Source organism: Urocampus carinirostris, chromosome 12 (genome assembly GCF_059441175.1).
Source record: "Urocampus carinirostris isolate Australia breed hairy pipefish chromosome 12, RoL_Ucar_1.0, whole genome shotgun sequence".
NCBI lineage: Eukaryota > Metazoa > Chordata > Actinopteri > Syngnathiformes > Syngnathidae > Urocampus > Urocampus carinirostris.
Genome location: NC_142360.1, coordinates 12,282,493 through 12,298,684, shown reverse-complemented (window position 1 = coordinate 12,298,684; position 16,192 = coordinate 12,282,493). Strand labels below are relative to the sequence as shown.

At 40.8% G+C, this 16,192-nt stretch overlaps 2 protein-coding genes across 2 annotated transcripts in view; one reads left to right on the top strand and one right to left on the bottom strand.

Annotated features, from left to right (window-relative positions):
* szt2 (SZT2 subunit of KICSTOR complex) overlaps positions 1-9,955 on the bottom strand; it is a 79,388-nt gene extending 69,433 nt beyond the window's left edge. The window contains exons 1-13 of the mRNA XM_088350409.1: positions 9,825-9,955; positions 5,007-5,132; positions 4,759-4,947; positions 4,477-4,647; positions 4,285-4,407; positions 3,046-3,199; positions 2,858-2,964; positions 2,562-2,772; positions 1,872-2,042; positions 854-1,085; positions 665-794; positions 240-385; positions 14-166 (exon numbers count right to left, since the gene is read on the bottom strand). Of these exons, the coding sequence (XP_088206535.1) occupies positions 14-166; positions 240-385; positions 665-794; positions 854-1,085; positions 1,872-2,042; positions 2,562-2,772; positions 2,858-2,964; positions 3,046-3,199; positions 4,285-4,407; positions 4,477-4,647; positions 4,759-4,947; positions 5,007-5,132; positions 9,825-9,848 (1,937 nt within the window). The 5' untranslated portion in view covers positions 9,849-9,955. The remainder of the gene's footprint in view (positions 1-13; positions 167-239; positions 386-664; positions 795-853; positions 1,086-1,871; positions 2,043-2,561; positions 2,773-2,857; positions 2,965-3,045; positions 3,200-4,284; positions 4,408-4,476; positions 4,648-4,758; positions 4,948-5,006; positions 5,133-9,824) is intronic.
* A 715-nt stretch (positions 9,956-10,670) lies between these two features.
* On the top strand, positions 10,671-16,192 carry ddx10 (DEAD (Asp-Glu-Ala-Asp) box polypeptide 10). The gene is made up of 2 exons (XM_088350274.1): positions 10,671-12,073; positions 14,782-16,192. Exons 1-2 carry the CDS (start codon positions 10,772-10,774, stop codon positions 15,937-15,939), a joined length of 2,460 nt encoding a protein of 819 aa, XP_088206400.1. The 5' UTR covers positions 10,671-10,771; the 3' UTR covers positions 15,940-16,192.

Here is a 16,192-nt window from a genome sequence, read left to right as displayed (position 1 = left end):
CCTGTGTCATTACCAGAATATGAGCTTGACGTAGGAATATCCTTCTACTAGCACAAAGCTGCTCCAGTCCCTCAACAACGAGGTGAGCGCAGAGTGGGAGATGCGACACTGGATGGTGCTGTAACGTCCATTGTTACCTGCCGTGTGCAGGTGCTTTGGCACTGGCCTGCTCACACACAAATATTTAAATGTACACATTTGCAAATGCAGTGTATTGAGTGTTAACGCATATGACTCACATGTCATGCTCCAGGATGATAGCAATACGGTGCATGTGCAGCCACCGCTGCCAGAAGTTGGCATCCATGGAGAGGATGGGCTTCCAGTAGGACGCAAACTGCGACTGAGAAGAATCTTTGGAGCCACCATGCTGTAGGGACAGAACCTGCACAGGAAAAGAAGAAAAATCTTGCTCATGTCAATCATCAGTGAGCGATTGTGTATGCAGGTATACAACTAATATTGGAATTTTGACTTTAAAGTATCACTCCACAAATACAGTCCAGTTATGAATGCTTTGGAGAAAGTTGAACCTAAAACATCCTCAAGACTCTTTGTCCAAAAAATAGCTGTAAAAAAATAAATAATAATAATAATACAAAAGCATGTAATAACGTAAGTGTGGAAGTGGCTTTTAGTGGTTGAAAATAGTTGTTATGCTTACTGGTGTGGTTGAGCCAGGTGGGATGTAGAAAAGCGGAACGCCGTTTTTGGTGCTTTCAGGGATAGTGTAATTCTCAGGAATAGAGTTAAAAGACTGCAAGTGTACCAACATCTGATCCGTCTGATTGATGCTGAAAAAATACATGATTTTCATCCTTCCACATAGGTCAGCAAGGCAGTTGTGCAATACCTTTGCAGAGTATTCCAGAAGCGGCGGATGACAGATGTGCGATACGGACTGGTAATGGGCTTCCTTTGAGTGCAGCTGATGTCGTGAAGGATGTCGTAGCTACCCTCCATAGTTACCTCTACTCGGGTGGTCCGCTTACTGGGGTCCAATGGCCACAGGGCTGATGCCACATATTCAATGTGCATGTTGTGTTTCCAAAGTAGCACCAACTTTACTTCCAGCTGGCTACCACCTGTAGGCAAGCACGTTGGGACCAGGAGAGTATCAGAAAAAAATGTCAACCAAACGAAAAACCCATGAAAGGTTTAAAACACAAACAAAAGTCATTTTCTTATTACATTTGACAAACATTAGAAGTTACAAGAAAGGAGACATATTTCAAAGGGACAATCCATATTATTTAACGTCCCCTAGTGGTGTATATATTATATGATAAGCAAAAATACACAAACTAAAACAAAGATAAACTTGCATTTTTTAATATACTCTTGTTTCTTCCTTGCAGCACGGCGGAGCAGTGGTTAGCGCACGTGCAGCAAAGTTCTGAGGTCACGAGATCAAACCTTATGTGGAGTTTGAATGTTCTCCCCGTGCTTGCGTGGGTTTCCTCCCACATTCCAAAAACATGCATTTCAGGTTAATTGGCCGGTCCAAATTGTCCCTAGGTGTGACTGAGCAAGTGAGTTTTCTGTCTTTGTGTGCCCTGTGAGTGGCTGGCAACCGGTTCAGGGTTTCCCCTGCCCACTGCCCGAAGATAGCTGGGATGGGGCTCCAGCACCCCCGCGACCCTACTGAGGATAAGCTGTGCAGATAATGGCTGGATGGATGTTTCTTACTTGTGTTTTTTAGCACATCGTGAAAGAAAACATTGCAACTTAATTTAAGACAAAAAGATAAAAATTATGTGAAATATTAAATCAAACAATCCACATTATAAAAATTATTTGAAAATAGTTTTGAAACAAAAACATAACAAAATAAAAGAAATGAAAATACAAAAATATTTGTTCCTGCAAACCTTTGGTGAGGCTGATCTCCCGAATGGTGTAGCCTTCCCTGAGCCTGACAGACACCACGCTGATTAAATGAGCGTGCACGTCTTTCTCAGTGTGCTTCTTCCTGCGCATCGCCAATGCCGGATTACTGCTGGCCGATACTAAGTGCTCGTTGAATAGCTTGTGCTGGGACACTAAATGACACCAAAAAGCAGAAGTAAGAACAAAAAAGCTAAATATTACAATGAAAAGATATTTTTACAAAAATAAAATATATATACATCTAGTTTAATAAGATGCTTTTTGGAATGGCTTAGGGCTCATTTTAAGAAAAGTTAAACGATCGTGAAACTACAAGTCACAATACTATGATACGTATGCCAATTTTGCAGTAAAATGTATTTGTTTTGTATGAAAAGTCATTTTTTCACATAAAACATTTGATAATAAAAGCTCAGTTTTGAAAGAAAAACATGAGACTAAAGATTTTATTTAGCGAAATGTCAAATATTAAAGAAAAACATAATAGTTACAATGTCACAAAACTCAAATTACTAAAAAAACTAAAAAGGGAAATTAAGATAAAAATAAATCATTGTATGGATGGAATACTTCACATCTTAAAAAGCAGGAATACAAACAATTATTTAAAGTCATTATTAAAGTGGGTGTATATTTAAAAGGGCACTTCAGAGATAAATGCCCTCACCCACCGCTTAAGATGTCAGAGTTGATGGCATCGGGACTCTTGAGGAAAGAATACGTAAGAAAAGCCTTGTGATAAGCGTTCATGTCCTGGCAGTCCAGGTCCAAAGGAGGACAGCTAGGCAGGTAGGACCCGAAGGTGGCCACAGAGATGAACTTCATCAGTTCCACGTTGGGGATGTAGCCGAAGCTGCAGTCATATGAGTATGGTCCGCCCACCTAAATAGTCAAAAGCTCAAAGATCACTTTTCTGTGATTAAAAAGCGGACTTGACATTTGTGTGGTTGGGGAGTTGAGTTACAACCTGCACAAAGGAGCACGAGATGGTTCCGCTTCTCAGCTGGTTGAGCAGCGTTTCACACACGACGACATCTGGAACGCTCATCACGCCGTCTGTGATAATGATGATGCCTAAAAGGTGCATAAGTGTGATAGTTCGGCTAGTGCAATACACTACAACAACATTAAAAGCAGCGAGGGAGCACAATTTACCAGCGCTCGAGTTGGGAGGGAGCAGCTGCAAGGCCAAGATGCCTTGGCGCACCATGCTCACTAGGCCCATATCTGCTGAAACCATAGAGACACTCTGCCTCTTTGGAAGTTGATCCTCCACATTGTTCCCATTAGGACCACAGTCCGTCAAGCACTAATTGTCAAAGATAGTAAACAGCACTACTTCTAGCAGTGAATACACAAGAATAATATACTACAGTCGTACCTCTTTATATGAGCAACTATAAAACACAGAATTTCGGTATACGAATTTTATTCGCAACAAAAATCTTGCTCGCTACACAGAAGAAAATCCAGTTTTTGAGCAGTCCCAGAGGCTACCACTAGAGACTGCTCACCGGTTGTGACAGCATCAGCTCCTCCAGTTTGCGCGTGCAAACTAAAACAGGCAAAATTAGTAACAAAAATTGTACTACAAAATTTTTTGTGAGTGTGTTCTTTCAAAGTTACAGTAACTTTAATTTTAAGTGTACAGTAAGTTTGAGTATTATCAACACTCTTTCAATCTCATAACTGTCTACCTCTGCCAATTACTTCTCTTGTTAATGATTAAAGCTATTAAGCGATAAGAGATCTTACAAACATATCCTGGCACCAACTCACAGGGAGACAGACTATATAGAATACAGCGACAATATAAGCAATCTACGATGACGTTATTGTCTGATACCAGAGACAGAAACATTATGGATTATAGCTGAAATGGGGAAGAGGAGATATGTCACTTTTATTTATTTTAATTTTTTTTAAAAAGTATAAAATGGGGGGAAATATATTAGCTGACAGGTATGCCAGCACCGTGACTCCTTCACAACCCTGTTCCTCTGCCCCAATACACAGCTCCTGCAACTCCCTCTATGGTAAGTGCTTATAAACTCAACTTTTATTTCATTAATATTGTTTATTATTTTACTGTATTTTTTGTGTAGTTACTATTAAAATATATTTTTGTGATTAGGAAGCCATGTTTTATAGCTATTTACCATTAACTTTAAAGCTTTTGAGAGGTCGGGGACAAGCCAATTAGTTTTTTAATTATTTCATATCGGAAAAAATTGATTGTTACACAAGCAATACGAGCTGTGAGCACAATTTATGAATGAATTAAGCTCATATGAATAGGCACCACAATATTATAAAAGAAAGGATAAAAAGATAATTTTGATAAGAAAAGTCCATGACATGAAAATAATTATAGGAACAGGCCTGTTGTCTTACACTTTTATGCTGCTGATTGAGCACATGTGCGATGTTGCTCTCTACTGCTTTTAGCATCTGGTAGATGTGATGCAGAAAGTGGCCCAAGTCCGTTCGTTCCAGTTGACATCCTTGCACCAGGACCTGCAGAAGCCCTACAACTTGAGTCAGCGAAACAAATTTGCTGTCCGAGAAAGGAAAAAAGAACAACACCTGATGGGATGCGAGGCCAAATATTGAGGAATAGACCAAGATAGTGGTGAAAATCTTTGGTGTAAAAAGCTGCTTGGTTCCCGGGATCATAAAAGGTTGCACGAGACCAGCGAGACATCGAGACAAGGCGTGAAAAACCTCGTCAAAAATCATTTCGCCCGTGCTGTCATCCTGGGGAAATGCATAACTAGGTTAATGTGTTAGCATGGAAATTCTAAGAGAGGAAAACATACTGAATACATAACAAAAACAAAAAAACAACAACTCTTTTTTATCACTCACCACGATTCCAGTGGATGGGCTGAGGTCCAGTTCAATGATGAATCGATACCTGCGTGCCAAGAAAGTGGCACGAGTGGATGGCACCAAAAGGGCAGGCTGGACTGCACTGGCAAAAGGGGATGGAAGAGGGTCCCGCTGACATCCTTTGGGTAAAACACTAAGCAAGTCCAGCTCGTTGGCAGAGTTGAGCTGAAATGGAGATAATTGATTGCTTGGTTGAATTCAAACAACAAGTAAAAGAAGCTCACCAGCTCTGGCTTGGTCGCAGGCCAGATGACTTGGTTGAGTTTCCCCAGAAACCAGGCCAGACGCACGTTCCTAGAGATGCGATACTCCTCCTTCATCAGCAGGTAGATGTGCTCTGCATCCTCCACCTGACCAAATTGCAGGTTGTTGGCAGATCAAATACTTATCCGATTGTGTTAAAAAAACAACAACAGAAAAGCTAAAATCTCATTCAATTAATTAATTAATGAACCCCATTTATACACCTTTGCTCAATTTTTTTTTTAAACGCCCCTTTGGCAGGATTTGGTTGAGGCTAACTTCGTAAATGTATTAAGACCACATTGGTTTTTGTTGACTCCAATAACAGCTCACCAGCAGAAAGATAAAAATTGGCATGTTTTTTTTTTGTACATTTTTATAGCACTTTCTTTTTTTGTGTTGATAATAACAATGTTTTTAGTTTCAGTTATTTAGTTGGTTTTATTTAACAGTTTGTAAATAACCGTTTTGATGTGTAGTGATAGAAGAACAGGAACTCAGAGATCTGGTCAATCGCCCGGACAAAGCATCCACCCAGCATGGGATGGAAATCAGCACTGAAAAAAACAAAAGCAAGGACCAACAACCCCCAAGGTATCACCATAAAAACCACAAAAATCACCATCAACCACCAAGAGCTTGAACCTGACACTAAATTTAAATATCTTGGAGCTGTCATATCAGAAAAGGGGTCAGAACCAGAAATCATGGCCAGGACAGCTCAAACCACAGGCGGACATACCAGACTTAAACCTATCTGGGGAGCCAAGAACATTGCAGTGAAATAAAAGATCAGACTCAGGCAAGCACCGGTTACTTCCACCTTCCTCTATGCTTGTGAGACAAAATCATCAGGACTGGCCAATATCTTTCTCCAGGGAACAGTTCAAGGAGGCAGGAGGACAGCAAGACAGAAAAAAGAACATCAAGAAATGGACTGGTGCCAACTTTGACACAACCAAACTCAGGCCAGGAATCATCAGCAGTGGAGAAAGGTGTTTAAAGTTGAGTCTTCAGTGGTTCCCCGACCACCCAGGCGATTAAGGCATCAGTGAATCGTCAATAGACGATCTAGTAGCAGCACTTCAGCATGTATTGGTAATAAAAAGTCTGCTAAATATTGCGGTCCTTGAATGTGCCAGATGGAAGAAGATGGGCAAATTAGCAAAGAATGGGCATAGAGGGGATTAGTCCTCAGGTGCAATGTTAACAGAAGACAGTAAAGGGGAAAAAACAGGATTATTGCCTGCCCTCTCCCTGCCCTGATAGACAGGGCCTCAGTAGGGCCCAAAACCTTATCAGGGACTGGTTACATCCGGGCACTGTGAAATGCTACAGGTTTAACAAAGCAAATATAAAACAGAATGTAAAACAGCCTCCTGCCAAGAGCCATTACCACCCTGAACTCTCATCTATAACGTTCCTGAGCACAATGCACATGTGCAAATATTCTGTGTAAATATACACATATTTATGACATATCGTTATTATGTTGTTTTGTACATTTGTACCTTTTTACACATTTTCAGCTTTTAATTCGTCTTACTTTATTTACACTGAAAGGAGAAGCCTTCTGATGTTGTAATACTAATGTATAATGACAATAAAGGTCATTCATTAATTAATTATTAACTAATTTATTAATTCATTCATTATCAGTTCTAAAATGGCATCAAGGTGGTGTCATTAAATGTTGTCATAAAAAGTTTCCTGCTTATTTTTAACGCGATTTATTTTGGATTTAAACGAATTACAACAAATAGAAGTCAAAAACTGAAAGTATCCGTAGTACCTAGCTAGCAAGATGACACTCTTAAAATATAAGGTTGTGATGAACTTGATAAATGTAATGCTACTCGCTTGGATTCTGAGTGCTCACTATGCATGAGCAACAGTGAAATCAAAACTGTGCATGACTTTTCTCCCTGTGAAAGCAAATGTTTATCGCTGTTATAGATTAGATTAGTGAAAAGCATCACTGTTAAGCAATGTTGATGTAAGAACATTGGTTTTTTGTTGTTGTTTTTTTTTCATTATTATTTGTCAAAAATGTAAGACGTGTGTCTTTTGGTGTCAAAAGGGAAGTAAAGGTGAACATCTCAGCTACGTTAAGCCTCTGCGGGTTTACTCCAAACCACCATAACCATCACTATCCGGAAACACAGCGCAGACTTGTGAGATTATTTCCAATATGGATGTTAGCCTCTGACCTTTCAATTGACACCAATTGCAAGCTTTTTTTCATGGTCCCTAGCCAACGATAGCCTGTAATGGCCTGCAGTGGGAAACAAAACGATACGCATAATTTTGGCTCTAATTGTTGTCAGCCGCTAGTGAGCGATTCAAATAATGATTGACACATTGGTTAACCATTGAAATTACCAACATAAATGTATGCATTTTACGGGTTGTATTCGAATCAGAGCCAATAATAAACATGCATGTTGAAACTTGGGATCAATTTGACTGCGTTTATAACATAAAACTGTGCACAATCAGAGAGTGACTTCTGGAAAGACAAGTAAAACATTTACAACACTTTCACCATGTCTCAAATTGGCCAAAGTGAAATACAGGATTGCAGAGGTTTTAGAGCTGTAAACTGTTTGGCCCCAAATGGCCATTTTTGGAACCATTGTGACCAATGTTCCCTCTAATTCTCCACGGGTCTGAGCGTTCACACAAAGTCGGTGAGCAACGCTTGAAACAACCGTGAGCAACAGCAATCCCAAGTGTGGCAACTAAGTCATTAGTAGTACGATACACAACTGTATTTAATCACATTTTTTAGTGGAAGTACAATGTTGGCAACAAGATTGACTTGGTATATTGGAAACTATTTGAATGCAACACAAACGTTTTCTTCTTTTTCTGTTTTTTTTTAAATTCCTTTAAAAAAAATTCATTGTGTTTCTTTTTTCCTAGCTGTTACTTTTTTCTTTTTGTTCTCTATTTACTTTTTTCCTTTGTTTCTTTCTTTTCTTTTTTCTGGCTTTTTTTCTGAAGTTTTCCTCCTTTTTCTCTCTTCCTTTTGTTTCTTTTTTCTCAGCTTTTCACTACTTTTTCATTTTGGTATTTTTTTCTTTTTTGTTCTTTTCCACCTTCCTTTAAGTCATTTTGTGCATAATTTTACACAATATTTGGTCATATAAGGATGAAAGAAGCAAAAACAACCTGAAGAGCAGTTTAGGACCCGAAAGAGCCGGTTCCTTTTAGTGAGCCGAGCCGAAGAAGCCGGTTCTCGAAAAACTCTACTGATTTTACTTAAATTCGTTCTACTTCGACCTTGACTTCAAAATACCGCATTTAGAACACAACGTCAGGGGAACCCGTGTATTTTTACCTTCATGCACTGTAACTTTGACTTAATTTGCTTCTTAATTAGCAATTTCGAGCCCTGATTTTTGTGAGCTGGCTAGATTTTCTTGTGCGCGGAAAAGCTCTGGGTAGTGCGCAATTGCGCGCACACGCATCTTAGAGGGAACATTGCGCTGGATAGATTTTCTTGTGCGCTGAGAATGTGCGCAGCTTAGAGGGAACATTGATCGTGACATACAATTGGAAAAAAAGTTTTAAATACAATGTTTCATTTTTCAGAATGTGATCAAATTTGACCTGGGACCAAGTAAGGCTTCATGCTATTCTTACAGCTGAGTTCCAGCAAAGATGCCCATGTACACTCTTCTGCAGAGATGAGATTGCAAAAGAGAAAATAAATCAGGCGAAAATGGAAACCTATTTCTGTGTGTTCTAACTTTGATTACTCAATGTTAGTATCCTTTGCATTGTTTATCTTAGTTTAGGAAAAAAAATCAGAGTTATTTTTCAAATTTGATCAAAACAGTACATATTCTCCAAACGGCGAATTTTACATGATTGTTAAGGGGTTTTCGTTAAACTTTGAGTGTGCGCGCGAGCACGCGCGTTTTAATATCATACGTGTCTGTCACGCAGAATAATCTGATTGCGACTTCATCCACTGCATGCTTTGTCACACTGTTTCCAGGAACAGTACTGTAAAGCACTTTCATTTCTGTATTTAATTCTTAATTTGCACTGTTGAATTGGCGCAAAAGGCGCCACGGCAGTGCAGTGGTTAATGCATGTGCGACACAGTTCTGAGGTCAGGAGATCAAACCTTCCTGTGCGGAGTTTGCATGTTCTCCCTGTGCTTGCGTGGGTTTCCTCCGGGCACTCTAGTTTCCTCCCACATTCCAAAAACATGCATACCAGGTTAATTGGCTGGTCCAAATTGTCCCTAGGTGTGAATGAGCGAGTGAGTTGTCTGTCTCTTTGTGCCCTTCGACTGGCTGGCAACCAGTTCAGGGTGTCCCCTGCCCACTGCCCGAAGATAGCAGGGATGGGCTCCAGCACTCCCTCGACCCCACTGAGGTTAAGCGGTGCAGATAACGGATGGATGGATGGAAGCACTTTTCGAGTGTTGCTGCCGCGTGAATGTGGTGCGTTAGGTGGCACTATGTAAATATAAATGCTTTTTTTGTATTTTGCACTTCATCTTGTAAATATACAACTTTACAATCACTGTGTTTTTCATGAAGTACCAAGGTTTTGTTTTGTGTTTATAATTGTTGTAAAGTAAAATTGACCGCGTGCAGTAGGATTAATATGACGGCGACCTCATCCACTTTATGCTTTTGAGTGTTGCAGTTGTAAAATAAAAAGACAAACATCTGCATTCCACCTGGCATTTGACATCTGTCCATGAAACCAAACAGCGTTGTAGTCCTGCAATTGCCATAGTTTGAGGCCCACCCGTCACAAATATTGTCTTCATTCACCTCGGTGTCCTGTCTCTCCGCCATGCTGTGCGTCGCATATGGACTGCAGTGATGTTGACGGCCGTCAAAAATATGAATTTGGAACTTGTTTTTACTCCAAAATCGCTTCGTGTTTGTCAGTCATGTAAACGAGTCTTCTTCGCCGTTCTAGGGTAGAACAAAACCTCAAGAGCGCCACTAAGTATCGTAATAGAAACTGTGGAACTACAAAAACATTTTTGACAATGTAGCTTGAAAAATAAAGTGTTTAAAATGCGTCAAGTTAAAAATAAGATATAAAGTAATATAAATCCCCTGTCTTTTAAGAAAGGTAGTTGAGAACAGAGCCTGTTGGGATATAATAATATTGAAAGAAAGGTATAGCCAGTCCCGTCAATAGAAAATAATATAACAGAACGGAATACAATTTATGGTCATTGTAAAAACAAAATCAACAATTTCCATCCTGATTGAGCAAGAACATTTACAAGCTAAAATACCACCTTTTAAAATAAAAAGTTAAGGATAATACTAACAATTAAGTGTTATTAAATTTAAAAAAAGAACCGAATCATCCCTCCTCATTATTGCACAATCAGTCAATAAACACGTTGGAATAGAGGGATTTTAGACCAAAAAATATACTTTGGTTGGTAAAAATAGCAGATAAGCGATATTAAAAAGATAAAATGGTAGATAAGAATACATATTCTGTTGACATCAGCATGTGTAATCGAACACAATTTGTTGATTTAATTTTGTATTTTCTTTGTATGGAAAATAACCATTGCAGACAAACAAATGAATATGACAGATCCTTGAGTGGCGCCAAAGCCTAACGGTCTTCATAAAGAAGAAGAAAACTACGATGGCGCTTTTTAGTGACGTCTTCACAATGCGCTGTTTTCCCCACGCCGAAATCGGAGCGTGTTTACCTGTTTTCCATTGTTGCGTTTATATTAAATACCATGGCAGACAGCTCCGATCCAATCGAAAACTTCGAAAAATGGAAAAAGAAATACAACCTAAAGAAAGCTCGTGTCAAGCGGGAACGAGTCAAAACGAAGAAAAAACCCGATTGGCAGGTCGAGCGAGAGAACATCGCTCGACTCGTGGGCAAGTACGACAACATCGGCCAGAAGGAAATAAACAACTTTTCTGACTTTCCGATTTCCAGGAAAACTCTCTTAGCCTTGCAGCAGTGTCAGTACAGACAACCCACGGAGATCCAAAAGCAGACGATCGGTTTTGCGCTGCAGGGAAAGGATGTCCTGGGTGCTGCCAAGACCGGATCTGGAAAGACTTTAGCTTTCCTCATCCCGGTTCTGGAGTGTCTGTATCGCCAACAATGGAGCTCCTTGGATGGCCTTGGTGCCCTCATCATTTCACCCACAAGGGAGCTTGCTTATCAGACCTTTCAGGTGCTCCGCAAGGTAGGCAAGAATCACGATTTCTCCGCGGGGCTCGTCATCGGCGGCAAGGACCTGAAGGGTGAGTCGGAAAGGATCAACAGCACCAATATTGTCATCTGCACGCCGGGTCGACTCCTGCAACATATGGACGAAACGGCTGCCTTTCACGCATCTGAACTGCAAATGCTGGTGCTGGACGAAGCCGACCGTATCCTGGACATGGGCTTCGCTGACACGCTCAACGCCATCGTGGAGAACCTTCCTGCTGGACGACAGACTCTGTTGTTCTCCGCTACACAGACCAAATCAGTCAAAGATTTGGCGCGCCTCAGCCTCAAGGACCCCGAGTACGCGTGGGTCCATGAGAAGGCCAAGTTCAGCACACCAGCCACACTCGAGCAGAGCTATGTGGTTTGCGAGCTCCACGACAAGGTCAACATGCTTTTTTCCTTCATTCGAAGTCACGTCACGAAGAAAATCATGGTGTTCTTTGCCTGTTGCAAGGAGGTGCAGTACTTTTTCCGTATCTTCTGTCGCCTCCGTCCGGGCATCCCTGTCCTGGCGCTTCACGGAAAGCAGCAACAGATGAAAAGAGTAGAGGTCTACGAGGACTTCCTTAGGAAGAAGAGCGCCGTGCTCTTTGCCACAGACATTGCCGCAAGAGGACTGGACTTTCCCGCTGTCAACTGGGTGATACAGTATGACTGCCCGGAGGATGCTGACACCTACATCCATAGGGTGGGCCGCACTGCCAGGTACAAGGAGGGGGGCGAGGCCTTACTGCTTCTCATGCCCTCCGAAGAGCTGGGCATGATTGCCCAGCTAAAGGAGAAGAAGGTGCCCATCAACAAGATCCAGGTGGGTCGCCTCACGTGTTTTCATTTTTGGGAATAGAGGGCTTGACAATTTCACAAAAGTTTTTGTTTTAATTTGGTTTTTCATCCTGTTTTAGCAAAAACAAACTAGACTAGGGGTCGGGAGCCTTTTTGACAAGCATTAAGCTGTATGATTAATATTGCATAAGCCCTATTTTATCTACAGGTCATATGTACTCATGAAATATGGCTCGCGAGCTATAGGTTCCCGACCTCTGAACTAGGCGATGTAGTTTTTTGTGTACTAGTACATTGTTCAGTATCCTTTTAATTAACTTGTAATTTTGAATGCATCTGTATTTTCTTATCTATGTTGTGGTCTCTTGTGATTGATTGTTATATTTGGTTTGGATTCCATTTTTGGCATGTCAAAGTTGAAAACCAGAGCACTCCTGGTTCAGCTTATAATGTTATTTATTTTTTAAACCTTTGTTTACCACAAAGTACAAAATGTTTTTGTTATATTTCTGATAGACACTGGTAATGCAGCCAACTAAAACAGATCTGATTTTACAGCCCAATCAGACAAAAAATAATTCATCAATTTCCCATCTAGTAGTCATTTTTACAGCAAGTTTAATTGATTAAGAAAAGGATAAAAAAAATCTTGGACTTCACTTTTAGAGACGGGACAATTTTGAATCAGCTTGCCACGGAATCTGCACTCATAGCTATCACAAAAAAGAACAACTCTTTATTATGCCTGTAACTCACTAAGTGCCACATTTCCCTAGTTGGTAACCAATGTTTAATAATCAGCTCAAGCTTTGGGTGCGTATATATATATATATATATATATATACTGGACTGTCTCAGAAAATTAGAATATTGTGATAAAGTTCTTTATTTTCTGTAATGCAATTAAAAAAACAAAAATGTCATACATTCTGGATTCATTACACATCAACTGAACTATTTCAAGCCTTTTATTATTTGAATATTGCTGATTTTGGCTTACAGCTGAAAAAAACTCAAAAATCCTATCTCAAAATATTAGAATACTTCCTCAGACCAAGTAAAAAAAATAATTTTATAACAGCAAAACTAAATCAAACATTTGAAAATGTCCATCGATGCACTCAGTACTTGGTTGGGAATCCTTTTGCACGGATTACTGCATCAATCCGGCGTGGCATGGAGGCAATCAGCCTGTGGCATTGCTGAGGTGTTATTGATGCCCAGGATGCTTCGATAGCGGCCTTCAGCTCATTTGCATTTGTAGGTCTGATGTCTTTCATCTTCTTCTTAACTATACCCCACAAATTCTCGATGGGGTTCAGGTCAGGGGAATTAGCAGGCCAATCAAGGACAGTGATGCCATGGTCAGTGCACCAGTTACTGGTGGTTTTGGCACCGTGGGCAGGTGCCAGATCATGCTGGAAAATGAAATCCTCATCTCCATAGAGCTTTTCAGCAGATGGAAGCATGTAGTGCTCTAAAATCTCTTGGTACACAGTTGCATTTACTCTGGACTTGATGAAACACAGTGGACCAACACCAGCAGCTGACATGGCTCCCCAAACCATTGCTGACTGTGGGAACTTCACACTGGATTTCAAGCAACTTGGATTTTGCTCTTCTCCAGCCTTTCTCCAGACTCTGGCGCCTTGACTTCCAAATGAAATGCAAAACTTGCTTTCGTCTGAAAAGACCACTCTGCAACTGTTCAGTGCTTCTTCTCCATAGCCCAAGTCAGACGCTTCTTCCGTTGTCTTGAGTTCAGAAGTGGCTTGACCATGGGAATACGGCTATTGTAGCCCATTTCCCGGACACGTCTGTGAACTGTGGCTTTTGATACCTGGACTCCAGCTTCAGCCCACTGTCTTTGAAGCTCCCTCAAATTCTGGAAGCGGCTCTTCACAATTTTGTTAAGGCTGCGGTCATCTCTCTTGGTTGTGCAGCGTTTCCGGCCACATTTTTCCCTTCCAACAGACTTTTTGTGGATATGCTTTGAAACTGCACTCTGTGAACAGCCTGCTCTTTGAGAAATTTCTTTTTGTGTCTTACCCTCCTGATGGAGGGTATCAATGATGGTCCTCTGGACAGCAGTCAGATCAGCAGTGATTTAGTTTACTGAACCAAGCTGAGTGTTTTTAAGGCTCAGGAAACCCTCGCAAGGTGTTTCGAGTTAATTAGATGATTCAGGTGATTAGTTGAATAGCCTACTTGTATACTTTTTCATGATATTCTAATATTTTGAGATAGGATTTTTGAGTTTTCTTAAGCTGTAAGCCAAATTCAGCAATATTAAAATAATAAAAGGCTTGAAATAGTTCAGTTGATGTGTAATGAATCCAGAATGTATGACATTTTTGTTTTTTTAATTGCATTACAGAAAATAAAGAACTTTATCACAATATTCTAATTTTCTGAGACAGTCCAGTATATATATATGTATATATATATATATATGTAATGTAGTGTATTATTATCCTGAATTCTAAATCTCAAGTCCAAGTTAAGCACATTTTGTAAATTGATTTACTAATTACATGTTTACCCTGGAGTGCCATGTCTAATCTTGTTGCATACAATGTTTCACAACATCGATATCAATGACAATTAAGAAAATTCAATTCAATATTGATTCAAACAAATTTGCTTTAGTGGCCAGTCCTAGCTTTTAAACGCTACATTTGTTTTAATTTATCATTGCTGATATTGCATTTTACTTAATGTGCCTGTTTTCAGGTGAATCCGAACAAGCTCCAGAACGTCCAGCAAAAGTTGGAGGCCTTCCTGGCTCAGGAGCAAGAACAGAAGGAACGAGCTCAGCGATGCTTCGTCTCTTACCTGCGTTCCATCTACCTGATGAAGAACAAGGCCGTGTTTGACGTGTTAAAGGTCCGTCTTCACGAGTATGCGCTGTCCTTGGGCCTGGCCGTGGCACCACGGGTGCGGTTCCTCAACAAAGTTGAGGCGCAGAGAGCAGAGAAGAAGCCTGGGCAAGAAGATGAACTGACCAGCTTCATAGCCAAGCTAAGAAGAAATGTTCCTTGCCAGGAGCAATCTGAAGATGACGGCAACACAGATGATGAAGGGGATGATGCTAAAGACAGTCAGACTAAAGCACCCCTCTTGGACGAAGACGATGATGACCTGAGAGAGATGGACTTCCTCACTCTCAAAAGAAAGGATGTCTTTGATACGGGGGAAGAGCAACAGGCCCAAACGGATGACCCTGAGATGAATAATAAACAAAGAGTGACAAAAATTACAGAGGCCAAGAAGATTCTAAAAAAAAATTTCAAAGTTAACACCAAAATGACCTTCACGGATGATGGCGAAGCAATGCAGGTGTGGCCCCCCGTACAGCGCCAAGCCATCAGCGAGCATAGGGCACAGGAGGAAAGTGACGAGGAAGATGTCTCTGGCATCAATGTGGAGAAGGCCAAAGAGCGCTTGAAGGAGGAAGACCAGGTGTTTGACAAGCAGGAGTACAGCCGCAAGGTGAAGGCCAAACACCGTGAAAAGAGGCTTAAGGCCAAAGAGGCTAAAGCAGCCAGGCGGGAGGCCACCAAGAAGCTCACAGGAAAGTCTGAGGACAATGACGACGACAATGATGATGATGAGGAGGAGGAGGAAGAAGTGGTAGCGTATCTGGCTCACAACGGTGAAGAAGAATTTGACCCCAGCATGCTACCGGACCCTGACAGGCGCGACGCTGACGACGAGGATGGAGATCAACCGTTGAAACGCAGTTTCAGCAGCAGTGAGGAAGATGAAGAACCAAGGAAGAAAAAGAAGACAATGGCAAAGCAACAGAACAAAGAGGAACATGTGGCACTTGACACGGGCCTGTCGCTGGCTGAGGACGAGGAGCTGGTCCTTCAGCTGCTCTCGAGATGAGCATGAAGGCAAGACTGAGGGGTGCTTTTGGCTTCATTCTGCTACCGTGGCATGTTTCCAACTTGACTGTCATATGACTTTCAAATCATTGATTTACTGCCAATATAGCATTTTATTACAACGAGGATATAAAGTTATTATTCTATGAAAGGTTTTGTTTTGTTTGATTGTATTATCGGATCACATCAAGATCACAAGATGGAACTTACCTATCTATTTACTTTTGAAAACAAATTAAAATTCATGAATCTGT